Source organism: Ascidiella aspersa, chromosome 3 (assembly GCF_963924565.1).
Source record: "Ascidiella aspersa chromosome 3, kaAscAspe10.2, whole genome shotgun sequence".
NCBI lineage: Eukaryota > Metazoa > Chordata > Ascidiacea > Phlebobranchia > Ascidiidae > Ascidiella > Ascidiella aspersa.
In genome coordinates, this window is record NC_139449.1 from 24,684,058 (window position 1) to 24,709,265 (window position 25,208).

General features: G+C 40.1%; 1 protein-coding gene across 1 annotated transcript; it reads right to left on the bottom strand.

The window, feature by feature from the left end:
- Nucleotides 1-184: 184 nt before the first annotated feature.
- On the bottom strand, nt 185-23,941 carry LOC146161081 (uncharacterized). Its single transcript, XM_083384615.1, has 17 exons — nt 23,839-23,941; nt 22,898-23,076; nt 22,598-22,803; nt 20,888-21,028; nt 20,159-20,345; nt 19,169-19,268; nt 18,549-18,647; nt 18,028-18,118; nt 17,121-17,294; nt 7,474-7,635; nt 5,939-6,098; nt 5,266-5,421; nt 4,017-4,195; nt 3,311-3,494; nt 2,534-2,646; nt 2,039-2,132; nt 185-1,019 (listed from the first exon to the last, which is right to left on the bottom strand). The coding sequence occupies exons 1-17, from the start codon at nt 23,939-23,941 to the stop codon at nt 891-893; spliced, it is 2,457 nt and encodes an 818-aa protein (XP_083240741.1). The 3' UTR covers nt 185-890.
- Between the last annotated feature and the right edge of the window lie 1,267 nt (nt 23,942-25,208).

The window sequence follows — 25,208 nt, forward strand, 5'->3', positions numbered from 1 at the left end:
GAAGCCAATGTGGTAGTAATTTATTTTATATAGTAAAGTAAAAGAAAATAACAGTTAAATCTTAAAACCAAAAACAGCAACAGGCACTGCAACACTTATAAACGGCTAAATATGCGAAAAGTCTGGACTTAAATAACAACTTAAAGAAATCACAGTGTTAGCTACCAAATAACGTATCATATGTCATTGAAAACAGCATAAAACAGTGTTCAGATTAAAACACGAAAACTGGCACAGTAACATTAGGACGATTTTATAAAATCACCACCTATATAGTATTACAACAATAGTGAAACAGCTCGTTTGCTAGGTATAGGATGACTTTGTTAGGTAACGGTTCGGATTGAGTAATAAACGCTTAGAAAAGGAATGGTACTGCTCGTATAGATGTAATCTATTTGGTAAAATTGGACGCATTTGTACACTGAGGTAACATAACAAAACTCTTGAAAGCTGCATAGTGCATGTACAATGCAACATGCGTGAGGACTTTATACAAGTTAAACGTTTAAGAAACACAACCAAACGCCTACACAGCAAACATATCACATTTAACACTAAGGAATGGCATGTTTGTCGGAAAAAGCCGGTAAAATAACACAAGGCGGCATAAAAAGCAAGGCTCGAAATTTGGTCGTTTCAAGAAGCAACGCAAGCAAGCTATTCTAAGTGGCGCTACGCGAACTTGTTATGACATCAATCGTGGATGTGACTACTACAGTTTTCCACTAAAGTGGATTTTTGTGGATTTTTCTCGGAAAAAGTCCTCCGTCAAGAAGTTGTTTGCCCGGCGTATAGAAAATTGTATATTTTTATTACTTTATAAGGCTTCGACTAAAGGTTAAGTATATAGGTATAGAGAAAAGGACAAAAAATACAGAAAGTCGAGCTCATCTCATTGCCGAGCGGGAGGGAAGCTTTGCCTCTTCATCCGGCTTCGGGTTATTACGACGCCGTCTCACCGGTCTCCTGTAAGCGTTCCAGATGCGGATCGTCTTGTCCCAGGACCCGGACACGTACTGCGGTTTAGCAAAAAAGTTAGTTTAAGAAGGACGAGCCGGGAAAATGAAAAAAAATGACATTGCGCTTGATTTCGTGGAACGTATTATTATTTTTTTTTTTGGTCGGCACAAAATTTAGCTACAGATGGAACTTCCTTAATTACAACAACATATATTAATTAACAACATATATATTCGAATTAAGGAACTGACGATGCCAGTATAGAAGAAAAATATATATTCCTTTAACAAAATGTCTGATCCTGGTTTTACTCCGGATTTTAACTTTGCGTTTTATTTGTTGAACGTATATTAAGTTACAACATACTTAGTTGTCTAAAAACAAAAACAACTGTTTTACGTGAGAATTTCACTCTATGTTTTCCGTTTAGTGCAGGGGTCGATAAACTTTGTTGCACTGTTGAACAGTTTAAAACAGAAATTTATCGCGGACCGAGAACCGTGTGAAAACTTGAATTTGTTGCAACAAAATTCAAACTGCAACAAGTTGAGTTCTAATATAGTGCGTAATAACACAACAAAGTTACGTATTTTAAAAACCTAGTATAATAGCATTATGAAAAAGAACAAACGACATGCCGACACGTAAAAAAGTATAAACCTACGGACCGGTACGAACTTCTCGCGGTGTCGACCAGAGGTATAGTAGATCGATGCAAGTTTTGTTATTTAGTGGTATTGGCCATTTTCTATTGTAGAATTACAAATCAACATACGCTTAAACAAATTCCAAACCTCTAAAATACTGGATGAGACGACAAACTGTACAAATTGATTTCAGGCTTTATTAACACCGCAAAGGCGCCGTTAAAATCGGATCCTGTTTGTCCTTTAATATAACATGATTTAATAGTCTTTGTTTCGCGACTCGCGCAACTGTTTTTTTTTTTTTGATTTGGTCCAACGGAATTAATTAAGAAATAAATTCCACAGTGGCACACAAACTAAATTAACCATAATGGGTTGTTTTAAAAGCTAAAAGCAAATTTACTTGTGATTAATCACAACACACTCACCTGCGACCTCTCCACCATGTGGACGATGCTACGGATGTTCTCAGTGTGACCGATGTTGGTTTGCACCAAATTACAGCTCTCCATGTCGTACACCCTTAAGAATGAGAAAAATAATTAAATAACCAAAATTATATAGTGATGTTGAGCTGGTTAAACAATTTAATTCCTAAAAAGGGTTAAAAAGTCACCATACGTTGAGTCGCGCTTGCCAACAAAAAAGGCACATATAAGTAGATAGCGGATTGAGCAACTTTAGATATAATAAATCTGTTTTGTGTCTAAAAACCGACAGTCGATTGTCAGTTTGTAACGGTCTGATCTCAATCTGAAAAAGTTTCGGTAAATGAGATTAACCAGTCGTCAAGCAAACGTGTTATGCACTCTGTTATGGTATTTACATCAAGTTTATCATTTTTACAAACCGGACAACTGCTGTTTAAAAAAACGTTAAAGCGCCAGAAAGACAATCTTTCGGGTATTTCGCAAGAAACTTACTTGATGACGTTTTCAACGGCGGCGACTACGCACCCGTTGACCTTATCGATGCAGAGCGCACTGACCGGACCTTGAGTGGACAACACGTGGACACAAGTCATGCCGTCCTCACTCTGCAAATTAATACGTTTATATTTATCGAAATAAAAAGGCTGATTTTGTCATATTGATGTTTCTAACAGAAGACTTTTTTATGTGTGTGTGACGACTGACGAGTGTGTTTGTGTGCGTGAAGCTCGGAGATCACTATACCCTACTTGGTGCCAATTATAAGCTGGGTATGGGCTGAAATCAGAAGATTTCTGCATTTGTTCAACTTAATTTTATTTCACTCAAAGCATTCATTTTAACTTGTCTGTATTTTTCACAGCTTGCAAGAAAGGCTACTCAAATAGCAATATAGTTGGGCTTAAAACTACAGTGTTCACTGAATAATATTGACGGTTCCAATATAATAATTTACGATATCCTGAGGACACAATATTCCTAAATAGAAATAGTGTCCACGTGCATTGGTAAAAGCATCAAACGTTAAACAAACATGCAGTAGAATTGCATTGGCGCGTCAAACCTTACCCAAACCAAAGAAAAAATTATTAAAGTCTATAAGGGCGTTGGTAAAAGCATCAAACGTTAAGCAGACAAGCATTAGAATTGCATTGGCCCATCAAACCATACCCAAACCTAAAAAAATATTAAAGTGTAAGTGCATAAGTAAAAGGCTTCAAACGTTTAAAAAAACAAGCACTAAAATTGCATTGGCCCATCAAATCTCACCCAAATCCTTATGGTTCCGTCTTCCGACCCGGTGACCCAGTTGTCGTACACGTGGTTCCACCTGACTGCCGTGATCTCGAGCTCGTGGCCCTGGAGCGTGTTGCGCATGCGCATTTCGCTCCCCACCGGACTGAACTCCCGGATGTAAACCATGCCGTCGCTGCTCGAGTAGGCAAACTCGTTCCTGAGTGAAGTCACATTTACTTTGTTAAAATGTGTGTAAAGTAAAGTTAAAAAAGGGATAATTTTTCTTGTTTTTTTTATGAACTTAATCGTACTTTAAAAACCCTTTTCACATAGTTCTTTAAAACTCATATAACATTTATTGAGGTAACTGAACAAACCTTTATTAATTTACCTTGGAAATAAAAAAATGTTAATTTACCTTCAAATACAAGAAAGCGTTACTCATAAAGTTATAACATTACGTTTTTTTCCGATTTTATGTAAAAAATCACAAAAATATACGATTTCTCAAAGTCTAATATTCTTTTTAGAACAGATAACAAATGTGTTTTTAAACATTGGAAATAATTGACGACCTAGAACACTACTTCTTTTTATGGTTTCGCAAAACGTTAACATCCGACACAGATACCAAGTCACTTCTCAAATAACGATTAGGGCCTATATTTCCGAAATCCATTTATATCTTTCACGTCAATAAATCACCATGTGTAATCAGATTTTAAAACACAAGCGTCACCTCTTCGGGCAATACTCCATGTCGATGATGACGCCGTCGCACGCCAGCTCTTCCACAGAGTCCTCGACGTCATCGCCGTACAGATCGCTTGCCTCTAGCGCCGTATTGCGGAAGCGGTCGTGCAGTTCACCGGTCTCAAGGCACCAGATCAGAATGCGACGGTCCCACCCGCTCGTTATCTGTTCGCGCAGCAAATCCTTCCGTTTTTAACACCAGTTTTTTTGAACACTAAAATTATTACTAATATTTACACTGACATTAACACTAGCACCATAACCATAAAGGTGAAAATGTTTGGCCCAGCGGTTCCCAAACTTTTTTAAAAATTTTGCCTGGTGGACCCTTTACGAATATTTTAATATTTCGCGGCCTTATAAAAATTCAAGGGTCAGTTGACCCATGTTTCTTGTAGTACACTAGTGCATTCACGATTTTTCCTAATCTAACAACTTTCTAACTAATGCGAACGATTCGCTAATAGCAGGTAGTACAGCATAATAAATGCTTTATGATGTCGCAAACGACATCATAAAACACGCTATATGATCGAATAACAAAGCATAACTAAAGACAATAATAACGACAGATAACGTTTAAAACATAGACTAATGTTTAAAAACTTTCGCTAAAGCCCTATAATGAAAAAGTAAAGACTAATTTCCATTGCGGACCGCGGGAACTGCTGTACGGACCCCAGCTGGTCCGCGGACCCCCGTTTGGGAACCGCTGGTTTGGCCCTACGTCCAAGTAGCGGCACCGTCTCCTTATTGGAGAACGGACTGGGTCTGAACAATTACTGACATATCAGGCATTCCCGGCCTCCTTTTCGGCCAGTAGGAAGAAAAATCCACAACACGTTCGCCACTTAGTTTAAATTACTTTCTTTACTTTATTTTAGTTAGTAAAATAATGGCGTTTGGCTTTAAGCGTAAAGTGAAAACGGAAGTTTTAAACGTTCAACTTGAACCAGTGGCGCACACTTTTAATAACAAAGCTTAAATCGTAGTTTCGTTGTCAGTTTCTGCCAAGTCAAGGCCGGCAAGTTTATCTCATTTTCGTGACTTTAAAGTCGAACAAATGAAGCCATGTTTGTGCCAATTTGGACAACAGAAAGGCAACAAATGTGGACAGTAAGGAAAATACTTTGGTTTGGATTTGCAACAAAAAAAGCTCGATTTTTGCACTAATACAAAAACAATCGATAGCGACCTTTTTTTGGGCACCCATAAAAACGAAAGGAACTACAAACCAGGTAAGTGGAGCTGTATAGTTCCTCGTTGTGAACAAGAGCAATCGCTGTGACGCAACTCGCGTGTCCAATCAAAACGTTTTTGCAGATGAAGCCCGCCACCCTGTTCGACACCGAGTCACGGGTCATCGCGTCCGCTGGAGGCGTAATGGGTGTCTGGAGGAAACATACAAAAAAATTAAAAAATTGGCACTTTGTAGCAAATTGTATTTTAATACTAACCAGTTTTTACAAACCGTCCAAAACCTGTTTGGAAATGCGCAAATAAAATATATTGGGAAATTAACAACTATATCCTTGCAAACGATGTTATTGGTAAAAATACTATAAGGCCAGTGCAAAAATAGCAGTTAACAAATTTTCTAGTTTTGAATATTTCGAGATATTGATGGTATTATATTTAAGGTATTTAGGTACAACCAAAACGTCGCTTCACGTTTGGGTGTTAAAACTGATACCTTTGTAAAGGCTTATTTTATGGAAAACACCAATTAAACCAAGCAGAACTTGCCATTGACTTCATGGCATTGCAAATGTTTTACTTTTAGGCCAATTGCTTCACACACACATACACACACACAAAACACACAAACACACACACACACACAAACACACACACACACACACACACACACATAACACACGTACACGCACATTGCATATTAACGCTTACGTTTCGTTGTTGGTCCTCTCCTGGTGTCGATACGTCTCGATGATGATCATCTATGTTAAGCTTGTTGTTGGCCTCGTCGCTCAGGATTGTTTCGCCGTTGCCCAGATCCGTTCCGGGGTTGTTGGGCACCCGGCTTTGGTCAAGCAGTACGTTGAACTTGCTGCAAACAACGTTGGAAATTTTACTCTACTGAAACTTTATAACAGCTGAATCAAACATAACTATTTGATTTGCGATTATGGTAAATCTGAAGAAATGCAACGACTTACCGCCCGAGGTGTTTCAACCCAATTTATCGCGTAATAAACGTTAGAAAGTATTAAATCAATTTATCTGCACGACAGGCCCTGATGTTTTTGCTAAACTTCACTTTAGATGTTCATGCCAAATCGCAATATTTATACTCAATAACAAATTGGTTTGGGCAAAGTATCTACTAACCGTGGTTATACTAGTTTATCGTTAGCTGGTAAGCTATTACGCTTTTGACTATTTAAGACAGTGGTTCTCAACCGGGGTGCAGCGGTACTCTGGGGTGCCATTTCTTATGCCTCAGGGTGCCGAGAGATATTTGAAAATATTCAAGAATCTGAATTTTGCGTAACTCTTACCATTTTTTGTGTAAGATTAGTGTGCAATAAATCCAATTAAAACTTCCGACGTTGTACAGAGTTGATGTGTGTTGTTCCAGTTTTGTTTTCTTGTGACATTCTAGTCTAGTGATTTACCTACGGAAAATTTTTGTAGGGGGGCCGCAACCTATTTATTATTTCTTAGGGGTGCCGCAAGCCATAAAAGGTTAAGAACCACTGATTTAAGAGGATACGAAAAACAATTTTTCATATTGGTAATAGGAATGTCTGATAATATCGGTTCAGAGCCATTCCCCCTTGCCAAGTGGTAGTATCGGTACTCGTCCGACACTAAGGTGGTATCGGTGCCGATCCGATATCAAATTAACATCACCAGGATTTAAAACATGATATTTAAACGATATAATTTCATATTTTTGTTTGTTTTGAGCATATTAATGAGGTATTGGATTAAGGTGTCAGTATCAGACATGTCTAATTGGTACTATAACGATCCTCGATGACAATACTATTGTGGCAGCCACCTTAGATTGCAAACGTCAATTGACCATTACTTTAATGACGCGTATGTTCAGATAAAGCTTTAAAACAGTACGTGAAAAAGTCTCTTGCTTTTTTCATTTGTTTCTGAACTCTGTCTTTGTGGTTTGTTTGTGGTGTTTGTGGTTGGTCTATCTTGTTTTGTGGTTTGTTCCTGATGTATTTTTACTTTTTACGGCACCCTTGGGGTTCGTGGCCCCAGGTTTGGAACCACTGCACCAAGTGGAATGACTTAGGGGTCAACGTCCACCCTGACCCTAACAAGAAAGTCTATATTGCTACCATTTTAAGTCAATGTCATCATTTACTTGTAAGGGAGAGAATATATCTTTATATTTTACAAATTCAGTTTGCCAAACCCGGTAAGTGTTCAAATAGGTAAAGCAACGGAGACAAACTCACTCTCCGGCCTCGGCGTCATCGTCCTTGTCCGGCGTTAACCGCGTGAGGGCGCTCACGGCCGCGTAGTCGAAGCCCCACAAGTAGATGTTTCCATCCTCCGACGCCAGCACCAGAAGGTCCAGGTGCTCCACGTAGATGCAGCGCAGCAGAGAGACGTTGGTGCTGGAAAATAAAAAGGAGGAAGATGGTTTAGAGATGGTTGGTTTGAGCAGGAGGAGGTTGACATTGCGGCGTACTAAAGTTTATTCGGCTGTAGGTTTGGCACTATAGTGTTGGTTTGACATGCGTGAAAGGTGTTTTTATTTTTAAAGAGCACGTGACGCGGGTTTCTAATTCAATTTAAAAGATGAACTCTTTACAAACTACGACTCAGTAATCAGTTTATATTCGTTACGCGGTTTGACGGCCATTTCTGAAGATTCTTTTTTGTTTTATTCATGTTTTTTACCTTGTTTTAACAGCCAAACAAACAACAATCTAAGTATTACTATGTCCCAGACTTTGTGTATGAAAAACATTTATGCGGTTTGTTTTCTTGGGATATACAATTTAGCCTTGTCACAATTTGCTCTTATCTTTCTAGTCCTAACTCAAATTTAATAATTTCATGAGCTTGAGAAAATTCGTTATACGAACTTTTTATGTTCTGCCTTGAAGCAGTACTCTTTCGTCAGTTTCAAACTATCTGGTATAAGCGTATGTGTTTCATGATTACATGAAACCCACGTGGTTACCGTGATACACGTGACGGCGAAGCAAATCATTAGAAGTGGGATTGCTTAGAAATGGTATTCGATTCGTATTTGGTAATTATTCTCCATACGCAAAGCGTGTGCATTGACTTTTAAACACATGTATTATTTTCACGGTTTAGATTATGGCGTTTCGACCACGTTATTGGTTTACAAATAGGTTGAATCCAAGTTTTACCACTAACACGCAACCCAATATGGCTTAAGCCCACTGCAAAGTAAGGTGCCTTCGCGGCTGTTATAAAGATCGCCCGAAACCGTTTTTTCGGCCAAACAACAAAACGATCGGCTCATTTTCCAAAGGGCTTAGCATTCCGGTTTAAAACGACTTCAGTGGACAGCCACTAAGGCTGACCATAAGAACGAATGTACACAAGGGCATCGGTCACAATGTGCGGGGGCGTGACTCATGCAACACATTCACACATAAGCGTCGCCGCGTTCGAACGAGGTGAGTCATCGGCGATTTTCTCGCGAGGACAGCGACCCGAAGTTGTGAGGTCGCCGCTTATTTGCGTTCGAGGTTTGCTGGACGCGTAAACAGGTCGGACGCTGCCCACATATACTTGACACAATATCGGGGCCTTTCATTGCGCTTTCGTGGCGCAATGGATTAGGTGTTACGGGCGTTCGGGTTGTCCCGTATGTTAGGTTCACAGCAAACAGTATTTACTGTACTTATAAACGATGCTGTGTTTTGTAACATGTAGAGGGTATTTGTGAATTGGCCAAACACCTGATGCTAACACAATCGAAAACAAATGCATAGTCTAGTTCATTAAAATAGGTCAGTGGTTAACGACATTATACTTTTCATTGAAATCGTTTAAATATACAAAGTTAAAAGAAAGAGAAAAACTTTTTTATGTAATTTAACATATAAAAGAGTATTTAGAAAAAAACTGTGATTTAATACTTTCGGTGATAATAAATCTAATGCTGAAAGGCCGAAATAAATTCGGCCAAAACTGTTTGTAATGATATAAAAAGTATAATCGTAAATCGGCAGAAAAATCATTTCAAGTTTAGGTTGTGAATACCCAAGTTTCGAGTAAACTTGTCCTCGGGGCCTTGTGTTAACTGAAAAGTTAAAAGCGATTTAGGCATGAAATATTCAAGTTAATATTTTTGACAATTTTTTTAACTCCGGATGGTCTTGGCGCAAACATTACAGCATATATTAAGTTTGTTGGCAAAATTTCAACCTACGAAACATTGCCCTGCACTTCCCTTCACCCGTCTTCGTTACAATGATGAATAAAATTAACATTGAAAAGTAAATTAACTGCCAGCTGATGTGGCCAGATGCACTGGTATATGTGGAGACGAATGGCAACAGATATTGTGCTTTCCATGATAGAAATAAACGACATCGATAAACCTAAAAAATAAGTAAACCACTTGTTTTTAGCTGATTTGTGTTATACATTGTTTCCGAGCATTGCAATTTAACCAAGAAAGCTAATTTGGTAGAAATGGCGTAAAGGTTTCGAAGTTCTGAAAACCCAAGGGTAAAAACAACGTCAATCTTTTTTATTTTTTTTCAATCTATATATTTTTATGTAAAACAGCACCAGTTTTCGCCCTCATTCTAAGACTCCGTTGGCATTAAGTAAGTAGCATAATTATTTTACACAGAACTTTGTAAAGCCGAACCACGCATAACTACAAAACAAAACAACCACTTGTATAAGTGAGATTTGTAATGCAATTTCCTTTGCGCATTTAAGTAATCGTCATATTATGGAAAAATGCTTTTATGCTATACATTAATACATTTCTTTAGGTTTTGCCCAGTAAGGCTTAAAGTATGTTATGTGAAAACTCTTGGCAAAAAGGAAACAAATTTGATTGGGAAATACTCTATGAGGTCACTGAATTGCGTCCCAACATTGTGAAATAGATGAGGCGTCATATTTCTTAAGTGTCGTGTTACAGTTAATACGAGAAGTTTGTCCTCGCTATGTACGTCGCTTATTTACGAAAGAAACTACTCGGCAAAATGGACAGCCCCGTAATTTACGGCATTCGCCATATTCCAAGCAAGAAAATCGAACACTTTTAAAATGGCGGTCGCCAGAGGCAAGACAGCAAATCGGCTGCAAAATGCGCCCCAAGCGTTCCTATACTGTGCATTTAGAAGGCGCTCGTGTGGGGCTTTACGACTCAAATCAGTCCCGAAAACGCTGATTATGCTGGCACAATAGACACGCAAAAACAAGGCGGTAGTTCCCGATCAACTTCGAAAGGCGCTTTGTTTGATCGCTTGCACCTTGCATATCAAAGCATGATAATCAACCTGTGTGTCGTTCCAATGGATTGCAGGCGTGTTTCGTTTTCGCCCGCAATCCCCTGTTTTACCCTCAAGCCCGTATTTTTAGAACGGGTACAAATTAAAATGTCACCCAAGAAAAAACATGAAAACAATATTTATATATTATGTTGTAATGAAAAAAACTACAATATCAGCACCTAATACAAATTTGTTTCAAATTGAAGCTAACTTAAACACAAAGAGGAATAACGCATGTTAAATAGCGCTTTTCGAATCAAGCCAAATGTTTTATAACAAAAATGCAGACTAGCAATAGATCTTGTTTCAACGAGCAAGCCACTAACATGGGCGCACCCTTCCACGCTGGCGCTTCGCTTTGTGGCGACTCGACAAACGGCAGCAGCACGTTGTGGCACGAATTAGGTCAATTATCGCGGCAAGGAGCGATGCGGCATGGGGCGGCCTTCTCGGTTGCAACTCGAAGCCGACTCACGCAGCGCTAATCTCCAGTTCACACGGCCCGGCGCGAGCTGGCAAACAAAATGGTGGGACGCGGTGCCGGGTCGCGGTGCGGCCAGCAGTTTGCCCACTGGCTTTGAGGACGGTCGGTAACATTTACTTTGGCGCCATTTTGCTTGCACAGAGCCGCCGGCCGCTGTGTCTTCGCATGCATGTGTGTGTGTGTGCCTGTGCGCAGGCTTAGGAACTTCCTGTGTGACGTCGACGGAACCGGTGGCGTCACAACGGGGCGAGATAGATGGCGTCTTCTTCTTGCGTTCGCGTCTGAGCGACGGACGGAAGCAATAGCGATTCGCGGCACTTACGGCATTGTGTGGCCTGCCGACTGCGCCAGTATGCGTATTGTTGCCGGGACGGTGACAATGCTTAAGGTGCGGGGCTGAACCAGTTCACCTCGGAAGCCGAAACAAAGGGACAACTCAGCTATTCCACGTATTACGGGAAACGCACACTCGCGCACCGGGACAGTTCGTGAGAATACGACGTTTTTAATGTGCAACGTTTACTAAGCGGACAGCAACACAGCAGAAGTGGGCTTTGTTTGGGTTAAAAAATATATACTTTTAAATTGATTTTAAATATCGCATGCTTAAAAAGAACAAAACACACAACTTTAAACATTTGCGTTCCTACGCACAATGACAGTAGTTCAGCAGCAACCTGTCAGGTTTCCGCAACAATCATTGAAATTGGTTCGTGAGCAGTGCATTAAGGCGCAAGGTTTGGGCGTGTTGTGTAAGTTCTTTAACAAATTGTCCATGGAAAAGGGTTAGGGGAGGATTCGGCACTAACGACGCGCTAAGTCCGTATACCCGAAACATCTGTCCGCTGCAACGACAAGGCAGAAACAACAACCACAACAACAAAAAACACAGCATCTGTCGAGTCGAATTTTGGCGCCACAAGCAAAGCCGACCAATCACGGCGCGCCAAGAGGGTTGACCTACTTTCTAACTTTCGCAGTTCCTTCGATCGCAAGAGGCGAGTTTTGTGTGCTGGGACTGTAAGATCGCAATACATACCCGGGCCTTATGTTGCCCACGCGGCGCATTGTGTTCGGTGTAGTGTAAATCTGTCAAACACTTTACCGTTTGCAAACTCGTGTTAAATGGAGATTTCTCTTTCATGCAATCCATGTTTTATTATCTAATTGTGTTAAAATTTCACAATGCTTCAACAATACGGCAAATTATTACGCCGGTATTTTACTAGGACGAAAATAAGCGCTGCGGGGAGTTTAGAGCAGAATACATAAAATATTGGAACAAATACACATTAAAACTGTTTTTTTCGGGAGCCGTTTAAACGCATTACCGTGTTAGTTATCTACTAAGTTTGAACAACAAAATACTGGCACATTTGACACTGATGGAATTGAAAAAAACGACATACTAAGTGACATGCTACATTTAAACCAAACAGCGCATTTCCACAGTATGCCGAGCTAAGGCGACGAAATTGAGGCCACCAAAAGGACCCGTCAAACCATGTCGATCGGCGTCCACCCGAATTTTGTGTATCCCATTCATAAATCAAGCGTCAACCGAGGCGAGCCGGCCCGCGTCACTTCGCTTCCGTCGACCAGCAGCTCGCAGTGCGACATAGCTACGAACAAAGGCCCGGGCTCGGGCTCCAAAACCGGATCCCGGCCTCTAACCAAAACACAGCGGCGCTTTGGTGCTGTTTGCGTGCATATGCGCGACATGCATAATGCGCTCAGCGGCGACCTGTGAATCACGAGCAAGCAAAACAGACCCGAGCGATTTGGGCGCGATGCATGCGGGCAGAGTTCCGGCTCAGAAACGCGCCACGGGCTGCATCGGCTTAGGCGTTGCTTTGGCAAACGAGATTAAGCCATTTTTCTTGGAGGGCAAGGACGGTCGATGTAAGATTGTTTATCATGGGGCGATTGGAAACCACGCTTAGGGAGGGGCGTGCCTTTGAAGACGTATAAGGATACTGATAAACCCTTGGGAGTACTAAAATAGTTCGGTTTTACCTCTGGAGTACAAACGGCGGGAGAATGCGAATGCGTGTGTATTCTGAAATGCTTTCAACGGGTCGCATTCGTTCTGCGAAACAGTCTTTGCAAGGAAAAATACCAATAAATCGCGCTGCGGTGGTGTGCATAAGCAATATTGCACTACCTTGGGATTTTGGTGCCAAAAGCGGGTGAATAAAGTGAGTAGCGTTTACAGGTTGGGCTGATAACATAAACCAGCTCTACAAAGAGGGCTCTTCAAAAATACACAACAAACAAAAATTGAATTAATTTGAGTTAAACCAAGTCCAATAAATACAGTTCGCTTCGGTTGCATAATATTTACCAAATCCATAAATCTTGTTAAGAGGTCGTCAATGACGGCGGTCGCATTCAAACAAATATTAAGTTAAACCGCGTCCAATTGTTTAGCGCAAATCGACTCTTGACCCGGGGGCTGCCGTCTTGCAAAGTTTGGCAAGCGGGTGCAAACGGGCACAAAGGCGGTGGGGGGAGATAATCGCGTCCACAGTCAAGGTGCCAATCCGGCCGCCTTCTTTCCTGACGCGCCGGGCTCGAGCCGCCAATCGCGCGCGCAAACAAACAAAGCTTGCAAGGGGCCGGCCTGGCAAGCAGGCGCGGCGATTTTCGAGGAAGCGCGCCACCGGCGATAAGCGATTGGTCTGGAGGGGCGCGAGACAATGCATTTGGGCGCTCGGGGGGCGCTTTATAACCGCTGACCGCGTCCAAGGTGACATGTCAGTTCGCTCACTGCGTCTTCACAGCAGCATCAGCAGCTTAAGGTTCGGTTTCGGTCCTATGATGCACTAGTTTGGTAAAAGTGGGAATGCAAAGCGTTGCGTGTATAGTAAACGAATCAGCTCTAAGGTCTTTAACTTGTTCCAGCTAATAGATGGCGGTAAAAATGTAACTCGAGTTCGCATTAGTCTCTCCAGCAGCATTTATCTCTGGTTTTCATAAAGTTCCAGATAAACAACGTTTTACAAGAGTTTATAAAGCAAAAAAGTTATAACGTACAGTTAGTATCAGCCTACAGTTAGCTGTTGATTTAAATGACAATCTTTTCAGTTGGGTCCCAACAAGGAACTTACGATTGAACAGGCTCGCCACCCTCAGCAGCGGGAAGCCTGTCAAGCGCAAGTCCCACGTGGGGGCGCCATACGCACGACGCTCGCGAGTTTCGAAAGGTCTTCAGAAAAAGCACAGCCCGAGGCGCCCATCGATGACGTGTTGTCCCGGAAGGCTTTCTCGGGAGCGATTAGCCCGTCGCCCGGAAAAGGGGACGCCTTGCGGCGTGTGACGTCACGGCGCCGACACGTCACAATGCGGCGTGCGCTTTTTTTTCGTTTGCGCGGAGGAAGCGCGACGGCGATTGTTCTTGGGCGCCGGGTTCGACGAAGACAACAGGATGTGAGTATATAAGCGCGCGCGTGAATCGGCGCTTTTCTCAGGCGCCCCGTTCAGCGGCATAAGCCATCAGCTGTGGATTGCCAGTCGCTTAGTCAGTTGGCGTGGACTTTGCGCGCCGCTATGAATTAATACGGTGCCACTGGTTTCACAGAGCGAGTGCTGCCTGTCCGCGCTTCTACGCATTGTTGCAGGTCGTCTTTCTCCCAGCAGCGTTTAGGGCGGCGAGCGCAGAAGTCGACCCAATTTGCGTGACTAGCGGCGAGGGGAGCGCAGCTTTTGTTTAAAGTCGCGAATTGAGGTCGATTTCGAGCGAGCCCGGCGGATTAGCGCCGACCGTTTAATTGCGACTTCGAGGTCAGCGATTGACGAAAGTCGGTCACAGTTTGGTGTACCAAGAAACAGTAGCACTTGTAGTACAGTTAACAACAGCCCGCTATTTCTAGCGACAGGTCGCATGAAACTTCTGCGGAACAGGCCGGCGCCTTTCCAATGGACTAAGCCGACCTGTTTTCAGAGTTTTATACGAACCGATCGCCTGCGCAACTACAGCAGATGGACGTAACTAGAGGGCAGCGAGCATTTCCTGATATAAGGGAAACACAGCGTCCGAGCACAAGGAACTTTCCCAAGGAACAGGCTCGAAACGCGGTCGTTTAGCGCAAAGTCGCAGCCTGTCATTGGGATTTCCCGACTGCTTGGTTCCGCATGAGCGACGCTAGGCGACAACCCTAGGGCAATCGCGAAGAGGTGAAATGGGAGCGAGGCTTGTTTACGTTGCGACAGGGCCTGGCGATTGGTGAGCCGACCACTGGTAAGCAGCCATTCAGCAACAAGTGCTGTACAGTAGGCAGAAAGGCAGTAGCAGCGTTTTTCAACGACAGCGGCCAACGGCATGAACTTTCCCAGGAATAAGTCTGTCGGAAGACTTGTCCAGAGAAGGTTCCTCCCGAACCGCCGACAGAGCTTGCGTCAAGTTCAGAAGTTTACCGGAAGATTAGATTCAATGTCAGGCAAAACACTGTAGCCGCAAAACAGTTGTTCATGCATTGGAACATTTTTGGAACGGGCTGTTTGTCAGCGAAAACCAGTCCTTCCTAAAGTGTCCCGTTTTATGACCAAACACGCGCATCGAGTTACAAAAAAGATTTCGCAAACCTACGGCCCATCCTCGTTAGTTAGTTTGACATGCAAGCGGCTTCGGGCGGGCTGAACTTTACCACGAAATGGTCTGTCGCATTTGTACACCGACCATAACGTGGAGTTCTGACCGCTTTCGACGGCACAAACAACCAGCAGTTTTAGGACAGGAAAAACAACCTTGTCCGGTTTTGACGGCGTTGAACTTTCTAAGGAATAGGTTTCAGCCTAATGGAAACCTGTACTTGGCAAGTCAATACTGTCCCGGGGCGCGAACGGCTACACATGCATTGGGATGTTCTGTTGAGGGTAGTACTGAGCAGTCCAAAGTACGACCGCGAGTTTGACTTGAAACTTCATCGGAACAGGCCGGGGTTACTTCATAAGCCCCGCGCTGTTTCTGAAGTTTGACGTCACGGCGGCCATTTTCGGCGATGGAACGTCGCATGTAGCACGCTTTCGACGGTGCAGGAACTTCCCTAGGAACAGGCTGTTCACTTGTTTCGAGCCTGTACTATGGAGCTCCCCCGCTGAGAGAGCATTTTCGTCGCAAAATTAATAGAAAATCGCGTTGGGTATAACTTTTGGAGGCGTTGCAATTTTGGAACATTCATTGGAACGGGCTGGCTCGACCAGGTGTTATGTGTAACACCACAATAAGCTCACCAGCCGTTCTGGAAGGTTCCCAGACCGCAGTGACCACTGTCTTCACACGCTGACTATATATCCAAAACTAGTGAAGTAGTAATACCCATTTCAAGCCGTTTTCATTTCAAGTATCCTTGTTTTGACTGGTTGCCATTGAAGCTGCTCGCAGACAGTACAGTCACAGTCGTTTTGTTTGTTTTTTAACAACTAAATCATGGGTTCGCTATTGACGTTGTTCAAAAATATAAGCGTTAACGTTTTGAAATAAACATTTTGGCGAGTATTAGCAATGACACGCAGATAAAAACGATAATAATTTATACAAGGCCAATCGATTCAATGTAGCTTCCACACAGACCTTATCCTTACAAGGTGATGTCTTATTGTGGAGAAGTATTTAGTGTCGACCAGCGCCTTGGCTGTTTAACAATGTGCTACATGTAAACACAAAACACATCACACGTTATAAAATTTATTTCACAAAAATATTGCGTTCATTGTAGAGGTTTTAACAGTAAATTTAAAGTTATCGCCTTAAGTTACGAGTTTTATGCTCAGTGTTCAATTATGAAGCGTAATCAGTAAATTTGCGAACTAGTTTGTTGTTAGTGGTTAAAAGAAATTCATATTTTCGCCACGTTTAAATACTGCGTATGCGCTTTGGCAAAATCACTCCGGTATTATGTTAAATTTCCATTTTACCTAACGTTTATCGCCATAGTGTACCTTTAGGGCCATATATGTTGAAAGCCGTAACCCGACAATAACGTAATATACAATAGTGAGATTGTTTTAATTTGTTTTATCACGCAAATTTCAGGTTTTGCGCTTTAATTTACACAGCCGTTAAGTTTGACGTACGCCATAAAAACGACCAATTTGCAAACAGACCAACAGCGGGTACCTTTTGTAGAGCGACGAAGCGGCGACGAGCGAAGTGTTGAAGGCATAACGAGTGGAAGGCGAAGTTCGTCCGCACTGGGGACTCAAGTGCGACGTCTTGCGGCGAGCCAGACCGCGTTCCTTCAGTATGCTGTCCAACTTGTCCTTGCACTCTTTCCTTGTCAGGGGCTCCATGCTGCAACGCAGTTGTATGTGTGGCGTTTTGTTTTGCCGTTAAACATCACGTAATGTTTAAAAACAGAATACATAGGCACCGAATTCTTAAAAATTCCAGGGCGTATTTTTTTACCCAGTGCAAACATGCTTATTGATTACATAAAAATGTGCGCTCTTAGATAACTATTTTTGAACTGTTGTGCAACCATTGAAACCATTTAGGCTTTTTCGAAAGCATTTACGTATAATTAAAAAATTGGTTTGAGGCATGGCCGCCTCGTGCATGTGCTAATTCAGGGCAAGTTTTTAACACTTTTGTTGCTGAACTAACACTGCTACAGGAATTAATTTAGCACACTAACTGCGCGCATAACCCGTAATATTCCAGATCTGCAAACCCACGTTCGGCGCCTATAATACATATACACGTATTCTACTTTCACCCGTTTGGTCAAGACAAAGTTCTTCACAAAATAACAATAAATATCCATTTACGAAAATACTAATTTTTAAACATATTCCCCCATACCACCTACTTGCCTATCCTGGCCTTTACAAATGTCCCTCACTCAAATGCTTCAATTTTCTCGTTTTGAATGAACATAAATATAATTTTCTTGTTTTATACATACAGTGCAGAAATTTTGCAAACTTAAGCAAACCTTCCGGAAATAATTGGCACAACTTTCAAACATCATTTAGGACGCTATCTTTTCGCGACACCGAAAAAGCACAAATTCTAGTTCAAGTACCTATACATGAAGTGGCTGGATTGAAGTCGCTCCCACTTGTAAACGGAGCCATTGCTCGCTCCACTGAACAAAAGCATCGGCACCTTACGAGCTGCAATACACAATGTTGGGTTAGAACTGAGTAAGCCGAGAATAGAAATATACGTTTTTTTTATGTTTTTTGCTATGTTTCTGCGTTATGATTTTGAATAAATCTTACAAAATGTTGATGTTTAGCAAAAGGAGGAGAAAGCTAAAAATCGTTCGTTTACAAGTTCTTGCTGTCTGACCCGTTGTAACCACTTGGTAAAACAGCGCAGAAAGGTATACTATTTGAGCGCAGCGGCCGGCTAAGGGCAGTTTGTAAATCTTATTGCAGGATCGGGTTAAAAAACAAGATATATAGTATTTAAGACTAGCCTGTCTGCTAATGTTTCGGCCAAAATAAAAATTAAATCTAGAGTCGACCACCAGCTGTCGTATTTGTTAGGTAAACTTAAAACAAATCATGCAGCCCCGAAAATCCCTTGCACCCCACTCACTGTAAGAAATGCTTTCGACGTGGTGCTTGCACTTTAGCGCAGTGAGACAACCCGAGCTATTGAACTTCCACACAAGCAGGTGTCTTCGGTTTGTGGTGCCTAAAACAGGAAGCTTTTAGTAACAAGCCACCACGATAGACCGCGCTCACCAAAAGCAGAATGAGAAACAGACGATTCCCGTCGAAAAAACAAATGACGGTAGCTTGACAAAACCTTGCATATGCGAGGCTGGTCTGTTGGGCTCTGAGCTAAGGCACTGGCAGTTCCTCTATGTTAGAACACTACATATTTATACTACGAGCGTACAGCAAACCATTGGCTGTTATATAGTGTTTATTTGGCTGTAATTTCAAAAATGTTAAGAGTATTACTAATAAAAAAACCCTGCTAGCTGCCTAACCAAACAGGCGCCGGCACAATTTGTCATTAACCGTTTTTTTGTTTTTTTTATATATGTATTTTAGCTATGTTTTCATTAGCCTTCAAATTTCGCATAGCCTTGTCGGTAATATAGTAAAGTTAATGGAACATAAAAAAAAAACAGTTAACAATGTCTTGTAAAAGACCAACAAATTTCTACAAAAATCGGTTAAAATTTATCGTGAAGAGCGATGACTCACCAACGATTTGCCCAGACTCGGGACTGTACCTCAGCTTAAGCAACCTTTGCGTAACTTCGCCGTCTGACTCTGATTGAAAGGTGGGAAGAAACTCTGTGACCTAGCAGCAAAATGCACAAACAACCAATATTGAAAGCTTGTAATTGCTAACCCGGGAAAATCCGCAACTCCTTTAATAATTTAAATTTTATTGTTCCCATGAGTATGGATAATTAGGATGACCGACTCTGGTTAGCCTTCCAGAAGGCTCTGCTATGTTTGCATCAAATATTGAAAAAAACACTTAACATCGGTTGGTATTACCTTTATCTTAGCACGGACTGGCTGGTTGTACTCTTTAAAGTAGTGGTTCTCGGACTGTGCTACGTGAAGGCTTTATTTATTCAAAGTAAAACTAAATTGAGCGAAAATGTTTTTTAAACAGTGTTACGCACTACGCAGTGACGGTAAAACGCCATAAGTTATAAAAGCTAGAGCAGCCACAACGTTTTTAAACGTTTAGCCCAGGGGTTCTTAAACTGGGGTCCATGGATCCCTTGGGGTCTGTGAACTAATCTTCCACTAAGGACAAATTGAAATGTTGGTAAGGACAAATTGAAAATGTTTGTGCATTTATGAAAGTAATCAATTTTTCAAAGAAGAGAGTTTAATTATAAAAAAAACGTTTCAGCAATGAATGTATTTAAGATCTAGTTTACTTAAATTATCAGCATATTTCTGAAAGTCTATTTGCATTGTCACACAAATTTGTGAAGTTTATTTGACTGTGTCGACAACTTATGAAGCCATTTCAAAAAATTTAGTGCCTGTACCATGGACCACGCGAAGCAAAAAAAATTAGGGGTCGGCAGTGAAAAAGTTTAGGAAGCCCTGTTTTAGCCGGTTAACTGAAAAAGCGCAAAGGTCTAAGAACGCAAAATAACGATAAAAAAAATTTCTAAAAACGCAAATGTCCAGCACCAAACGATGATCGTCCTGCAATATACTAACGTTTTCCCCGGCCTTGGGGTCAAAGAGTGTAGCGTACTGGGCCCCAGAAGCGATCCACACCACCTTGGCTCTCGGGATGTAGCAGAGGCTTGTGATCGTGTTGAGGAATATGGTTTCCAGTTGGTGACGTAACTGGCCGTCCTGCGACCAAATCTTGACCGTGCGGTCAAACGAACCCGTAAGCAACCTATGCGACAGACAAACCACAAATCGTTGCTTTACCTCGGGTAGTTCTGGAGGTTAAACCGCCTGTAAATCGAACTATGAGACCTATTGAGGTTGTATTTGCTGATTACTGGCCTATAGACTGTTAAGCTAGTATGTGCCCTACAGACTTAAGCACAATTAATGATTTCGAAAAACAAACAAAAGGCGAACAATACACACAGCATACCTTACATATTCGAGTTTCAGAAAAAGCAAATAGCAGTTTTCAAGTTATCAACCATAAATAATATGGTAAAGTTCGGTTAGTTTTATAAATCACCAAAAAACAGGCATAGCTTCATTCAATCAAACATTCTTTAACTTTATTTACCTAAAAAATTGAGGGTCCTTTAACTGATACATTTCAAGGTCATATATATTACTATATTCTTTTTAAATTATTTTAAATCTTATTAAATATTAGCCTTATTGTCTTATTAGCATGCTAAGAAGAGCTATTCAATTACCATGTGTTGTTGCCTTATTGTCTTATCAGCATGCTAAGAAGAGCTATTCAATTACCATGTGTTGTTTTCATTGTCCTTGACAAGTATCATGCAGGTTATGCCAGCTTCGTGAGCATTCTTGTTGCAATAAACCAAATCAAGCCCCTTGGTGCCAGGATACAAAGTGGTATCGTAAATGCAGAACTTCCCGTCAAAACTAAAAAAAAATGTTACAATGTTAACCAAAAATTTGCAATAAAAATAACTAAGGTAAATATTTATCTACTAATCATAAATCAAAATTCCTTTAGCATGTCAGTTAATTTTTGTGTAATGACAAGAATATCTAGTTTAGTTTGAAAAAAAAAATATTAGAAAACTGTATTTCCTGTGCATTTTTTAAGATAGGTTTTTACTAATGAATAGTTATTCATATATCTTCTTTGCTTTCCTTTGATGGAGTCGAACCAAAACTGAACAGAGTTTTTGATAGAGTTGAACCAAAACTGAAGTTTTAAACGAACCTGAAGCTGACAATTTAACGAAGTTCACTCCAAAATTGTGCAACAGCTTATTTTTTAAAGATTCAAGTTGTACCATGACCCATTTAACCATTAAGTGCTTATTAAAGATAATTTTAATAAGGGTGTGGTTTAATTTTGCATACCTCAGGTAACTAAAATAAAGTGATTTATATATCTTTTCTATTTAATACTTTATGAAAGCTTAGTTTAAATACAACCTACAATATATACTTAAATTATAATTATTTAAGACAATTATAGTTGCACAGATTCAGGTTATTCAAGTTACTTTTATTAAACTTGAACTTTATAAACCAGTTTTAAAAAATAATAGTCAAATTGGATCATTTAATTGCCTCGAACCGAAAGCGTAAATAAACAAGGTTCTTACAAAAAAATTTAATCCAAACCATACGGGAACCTAAAAAGTTAAACGGTTGGGCTCAATGTTTAAAACACATTTTTATATCTAAATAACCAGTGTTGTAATGACTTAAGTGCACTTAAGCCACTGTTTTAAAATGACTTGACTTAAGTCTTCTGACCAGAATGACTTGACTTAAGTCTTTTGGACAAATTACTTGACTTGGACTTGAGTCATTCTGCCAAACATCTTGGGATTAAAATAAGTGTTTTTTATTAAAATGTATCGCAAGAAATGTATTGCACACTAAACAATTTATTGCTGCATAATTCCTTTGTGTAAATTTTTAGTTAAATTGTTGCTCATTATCGGACGAGTTTACCGATTTTAATGGTTTAACAGTTTACTTTTATGACAATAACATGACTTGAAATTGACTTGCTCTCATAATGACTTGACTGGGACTTGACTTGGGCAACCGATGAATTGGACTGGGACTTGACTTGTTATTTTTGCGAAAAACTTGACTTGTACTTGAGTTATTTTTCAAATGACTTGACTTGGACTTAAGTCATTTCAAAATGACTTGTTTACAAAACTGTAAATAATATTTTTTAACTTCAAAATGCAATTTCTAAAATAATAATATTTTTCTGTTTATTAATGTTAAAAGAAAAGTTAATGTTAAAAGTAAATTGCTCTAATTATTGTGAAGCATAAGAGCTGAGTAAGGTTAGAGATTTATGAGCTTAGGTATTTAGGTGAATATTTTATATTCTAATGTGTAACAGATAAACAAGCCACTGCAAATTAAGCTAAATAGATTGGATGTTTATTGTACATATATAGCATTCCACAAATTCAGTATATACATTAATAAACCAATGTTCAAAGTTACCCTGCAGTGTAGACTCTTGATTCATGGCAAATTATGCAGGGAACAATATCCTTGTGGTGCTGGGCAACAAACGGCTTCCTTCTATCAATAAGATTGCCTGATTTGCGTTGTGGGTCAAGAGTGAAAAGTCTAACAGCACCATTTAAACCACATATCACTTGCCGCCTTCTTAGGTTTATGCACATTGCGTAAATTGGAAAACCAATCTGTAAAACATGTATATGTTATAGCAAATTAGAGACATTCTATAAAAGTATGATATGTTAGGATCCTTGAAAATATACCACAGAGAAATCTAACCTTTATCCTGTCCACAACATTCCCTCCACTTCCCCATGCAATAATCATGCCATCATTAGCGCAGGAAAGCAGGATTTTCTGTTCAGTCCAGAACTGGAAGTCTGTTAGCCAACCTCCATGTTCACAACTTGTCAACATCAGTTTGCCTGTATCCTGCTCCCACCATTTCATAACACCGTCTGTAACAGGTAAACAATGGGAAATGAATATTAAAAAGACAGTTGTGTGTTTTAAAACTAAAACTTTCATTACATTCCTGCCTATTATGATTTTAAACAGCAGTTTATCAAACAATAATTTTATGTTTTGATGGATTGATCAACTGCTTAGTGTTTGATCACGTTATATGTTTAAAAAATGTTCTTATTTTTCAATGCTCTTTACCTAATGATGCCTTGAAATACCATTTTCACTCTGATTGATATATTACGTTCCAAAGTAATGTTCTAATATTTTATTTATTTTTAATAGCAGACAGATTGCTTGTTCAAAAGATTATTCTGACTCTCATTTCTATTTATAATTTGTGTTGTTTGTTGATGCTTGTTTTACTTTTTAATATTATACTTTCTATTGGTTGTTTTTGCATTGTGTTTGTTTGTTATTTCCCTGTTACCCAAATGCCTAAATTTGTTTTGGCACAGGTGACTTGAAGGTCTTTCTAGGCACCTTGCTGGTCTGGCCATTAGAGGTGTATAGTTTAGTTTTACATTTCAAATTTTGTTTATTTGTGATTATCATTGGGCATGGCAAACACACTTACTTACTTACTTACAACATTCCTTTATGAAAAAAAAAACATTTTTTCCCGTCTTATGGACAAATAGGACTTTTGGTAGTAATAATTTAAGTAGGGTGAAAATCTCTGGAATTTTAAGAAAACTAAAAAATAGCTACGGTAGCGTAGCATTTCTTAAAACAAATAGGATTCTTTATCTCACCTTCAAATCCGACAACAATTTCCCTTCGTACTGGGTGAAATCCAATCGCAGTGATAGCCTTTGTGTGGGTTTCACTTATCATGAACTGCTTTTCCATAGCCATCTTGGCTCTTAAAGGTTAGCAATAAAGTAAATCTTAAATTATATAACAGGCTATCCTGACACGTACTGCATGGGCAAAATCGAGCAGCAACAACAACATTAAACAAAACGCAACTTCGCTGGATCGTATGGCTTCGGTTGTTGCGATGGTAGTGTGAGATTCGTTGTAGCGAAAACAGACATCCTGAACAGCGTAGCCTACATGAACATGATAAAATAAACGTCAGGTCCTGGGACAAAAATGATTACCTTACTTCACAAATGTGGTTATTCAGTTAACATTGTCTTGCATACGAAAGGCGTAGGCCGATGGAAATGCAACTGTTTATTGTCACAAAACATATTTGTAGATGGCGATATAGGCCTAATACACGGGTTCTTAACCGGTGAGCCACAGGAGCATTTTAAATTGGGCCACAGAGTATTTGGAAATTATAAAGTGTAAAAATTTTAGTTTTATTTGTTTAATTCTTTAGTTCATTTTACAGTACATTCTCAAGCTCCGCATTAACATGCAGTGGCGTTATGTGAGGATTATATATAAAATGTTCTTCTTTTTTTCACATATTGAAGTTATTTTTGATTTCTTACACATTTCAGTTGATAATAACCAATTTAAGCACAACTTTTTAAGAAGCGAGCCACGGAATATTTTCAAAACAAAAGTGGGCTACAACCATAAAAAGGTTAAGAATCCCTGGCCTCGTTTCCGTTCAGGTAGGCTTCAGTTTTGATGGTTTTCTTACTTCTATTTTTGGTTTGTTAAATATGTTTAACAGTATGTTTTACAGAAGCGTTATATTACGATGCGGGTCAGAGGAATACAGAGAAAGTATCGGCAGATTTCCGCTATGGAAATTAGGTTTAAAACGACGGGAAATTACGCTTGGACGACATGGTTTAAACACGTCTAATGTCTGGGTTTTGTAGAGTTGTTTTAAAATTATTTTAAAAAGAAGAACTTGGGATGGTTGAGCCTACCAAAGCTTTTTTTAGTTTTTAATATTGTAATACATTTATATAATAAAGTTTCACCTGAAATATTGCATATGGTTTAATGACGTTGTCAGTAACATTTATAAAACCTTTATCAGAGATGACGTAACAAAGTTACTTCAAAACGTTAGTCACAAAGTTACATCTATAATGAAGCGTAATTTTTTGCAAAAATAGTACCTACCCGATAATTTGAACCGAAATACCGCGACCCTATCCGATACCGCAAACGTCAATAGTAGGCTATGCCCTTCCAATCAAAACAGATAATA

Coding starts and splice junctions, on each gene's coding strand:
- LOC146161081 (XM_083384615.1), bottom strand. CDS start 23,941: ATGGCTATGGAAAAGCAGTTCATGATAAGTGAAACCCACACAAAGGCT. Junction 17,295..18,027: donor TCCAGCCACTTCATGTATAG/GTACTTGAACTA, acceptor ACTGCGTTGCAG/CATGGAGCCCCTGACAAGGA. Junction 3,495..4,016: donor ATGGAGTATTGCCCGAAGAG/GTGACGCTTGTG, acceptor GACTTCACTCAG/GAACGAGTTTGCCTACTCGA.